At 60.6% G+C, this 2,689-nt stretch overlaps 1 protein-coding gene across 1 annotated transcript; it reads right to left on the minus strand.

Annotated features, from left to right (window-relative positions):
• Nucleotides 1–341: 341 nt before the first annotated feature.
• AMER2 (APC membrane recruitment protein 2) lies at nucleotides 342–2,478 on the minus strand. Its single transcript, XM_053934936.1, has 2 exons — nucleotides 1,590–2,478; nucleotides 342–1,415 (listed from the first exon to the last, which is right to left on the minus strand). The coding sequence occupies exons 1-2, from the start codon at nucleotides 2,392–2,394 to the stop codon at nucleotides 538–540; spliced, it is 1,683 nt and encodes a 560-aa protein (XP_053790911.1). The 5' UTR covers nucleotides 2,395–2,478; the 3' UTR covers nucleotides 342–537.
• Between the last annotated feature and the right edge of the window lie 211 nt (nucleotides 2,479–2,689).

Consider the following 2,689-nt stretch of genomic DNA (forward strand, 5'->3'; position numbering starts at 1 on the left):
CAGTGTTCGCATTCCTAAAGCAGGTAAAATACCTGTTAGGTGGGTTGTTTTCTGCTTGGCATTTTTTCCAACATCTTGTGGAGCAAACATCATTTCCAGAGCCAGCCAGGCACCCAGCCTCCACTCCTCCCCGAGAAATGATTAAAGATAAGGGTATAGGAGAACCTCTCATGTTGCTCCTTTTGTAGCTGTGTTCCCTTGAAGAACTCATGACACTGCTTTGCACGAGGAAGGATGGTCATAATCCAAGTCCTGCTTCCAGAAAGGCATGTAAAAATGAACCTCCCCAGTGTTTAGTGTTGCAGAAAAAAGATACAAATGTAAAAAAAAGTGCTCAAAAAGAAGTTGACTTTTTGTATTCAGCCATACAGTCTAGTAAGAAGAGACTCAGAAGTGCAGGCCCACAGAGTACAGTGAAGGAAGCCTTTTAGGTGACTTTCTTCAGGTGATGCAAAACTAATTTATTATCTGTGGTCTCCTATGCAGACTTTCCCATATGGACTTCATTCTCTGCCTTTGCCTCCACCTCTTACCCAACTACTTTTTGGCACTGTCCTGGTACGTGGCAGTTTTCACAGTTGTCCCTGCTACGCCCCTGTTACTGACCCGGCGTACCAGGACTTTGGAGACAGGGATTTTTGTTCTGTGCATCTCACTTTTGGCCAGGTGATGATGTGCGACATGATGGCTGTTACTGGCATCTGCTCCATGGCTGGCGGGATGTGACGAAAGGTGTTTAATGCTGATGGGTATCTTGGAGTCCTTCGCTGTGCTGGAGGGTGTTTTCAGTGAGCTCACTGTCGTTATTGGAGACACGGGCTTGGAGCGTGGCACACTGGGGACTTCCTCGTTTGTGGGCCCTGCTGGTGGGTTCTCATCCGGCTCAGCATAAAGGTCATAGAGAGCATCCCCACTGTAGCTATCCCTGGGAAGGGTTTCCTTCTGGATGCTTGTGGAACTGTCTTCCTCGGGACCGGGGGTGGTGGAATCCCAGTAGCCTTCATCGCTGTTTGGGACACCCTCATGCTGCTCCTTTTCCCTGCTCTTCTGCTCCTCTTTGTGGTTCAGGTGAATGGCAATCTGGTGGAGGCCACCACGTTTCACCACCACTCTATTCTGGGTCCCCTCGGTACCTCGGGTTTCCTTCAACCCCTCGGGCTTCTTTGTCCCTCCTCCGCTTCCTCCTCCTTGCGTCTGAGTCTCGTCTGTCTGTGACAGCATGTCCCAGAACTCCTGCAGGCAGGTGTCATCCACCTGGTCGGGGCTGGCCATCTCCTCCCCTCCTCCCTGGTAGGCCACCATGGGGGGGTGCTTCTTGGTGGCACCCAGCTTGCTGGGCCCGGGGGTGCTCTTCTCGCAGACGCCACTCCCGCCGCCCACATCCTCCTCATGGTCCGCAATAATATCTCCACAGCCTGTAAGAGAGTCAAAGCTTTTCAGTGAAGTCACGTCAGCAAACATCAAACAAATACGATCAATCGATTGCTCTGAGGGTGGATCAACAGAGGAAGGGTCAGGGGCGGCTGCCGTCTCTTGACCGCTATCACAGTGAGGTTCAACAGGGGGGATAGTCGTTATTGGAATGTCACCTGTTATCGCCGCATCCTTCGCAGTCCCAACCTCTCCGGCGGCCGGCTCCGGTCGCTCGCGGCTGAGCTCCTCGGGTGGCCGCACGGCGGCGGGCGGCTCCTCCCGGGGCGGGGGGCTGCTGGCCCGCAGCTCCGCGCCGCCCGCCTGGGACTCCTCGGCCGCGGCGGGCGCCTCGCCGCTGCGCTTCTCCCGCGGCGGCTCCGGCCCGGCGTCTCCCGCGCCGCTCGGGCTCTCAGACAAAGGTTTCGGCGTCTCCTCCTTGATGCACTCCAGGCTAGCGGTCAGGGACCCCGGCATGATAAGGCCGGACGGGATGTCCGAGGTTTCCCCCCTCTCCTCCTTGCCGTTTTTGTCCTTTTTGTGCCACCGCATGCTGCTGAAGATCCCCTTCAGCCCCTTCTTTTGTCTGCCGCCGGCCCGCGGCTCCGCGCCCTCCGCCTGCCTGCCGTTCTTCCTCAGCAGCGAGAAGAAGCTGTGCGACTTGGCCACCGCGCTGCCGGCGGGGCCGCCGAGGCTGCTGGCCGGCCGCTCCTGCGCCTCGCGGCTCGGCGCCTCGCCGCCGCCCGGTTCCTCCTTCTTGCTGCTCTCCAGCACGGCATCGGCCAAGCCGTCGTGCGTCCGGCTCCGCACCATCCCCGGCTTGCCGGCGCCCTTACCCTCCCCTCCTCTGCTCCGCACGCCGAAGATGCTCGGCATGGTTCCTCCGGACTTCCTCCTCCTGAAAAGCTTGAAAGCGGTTTTGTTAATCCTCCCCGACGGCTGCTCGGCGGCCGGGGGCTCGACACAGTCGCAGTGTGAGTCCATTTCTGCCTCTGCCGCTGCTGCCGCGGCCGCCGCGGCTTCCCCTCCGCCGCGGAGCGCGGTGCAATCCCTCAGTGACAGCCCCGCCGCCGCCGCCCGCCCGTCTCCATGGCAACCCGGCGGAGGGAGGGAAGGAGGGGATAAGCCGCTTTCCCCCGCCGCGGGCCCGCGCCGGGCGGCCGCCGCCGCCGCCGCCCGTTCCGAGCCGCCCCGCGCCGCCGCAGCGCCGCCCGCCCCGCGGCCCTTACATAACGCGGCCCCTGCCCACCGCCCGCCGCCCCACGCCGCCTCTCCCACG

The sequence above is a fragment of the Vidua chalybeata genome, chromosome 2 (genome assembly GCF_026979565.1).
Source record: "Vidua chalybeata isolate OUT-0048 chromosome 2, bVidCha1 merged haplotype, whole genome shotgun sequence".
Lineage (NCBI taxonomy): Eukaryota > Metazoa > Chordata > Aves > Passeriformes > Viduidae > Vidua > Vidua chalybeata.

Bases quoted from the DNA above. Each gene is read 5' to 3' on its own strand.
- AMER2 (XM_053934936.1), bottom strand. From the start codon at position 2,394: ATGGACTCACACTGCGACTGTGTCGAGCCCCCGGCCGCCGAGCAGCCG. The intron at 1,416-1,589 runs GTGACATTCCAA...ACTCTCTTACAG, and splicing joins GAAGGATGCGGCGATAACAG to GCTGTGGAGATATTATTGCG.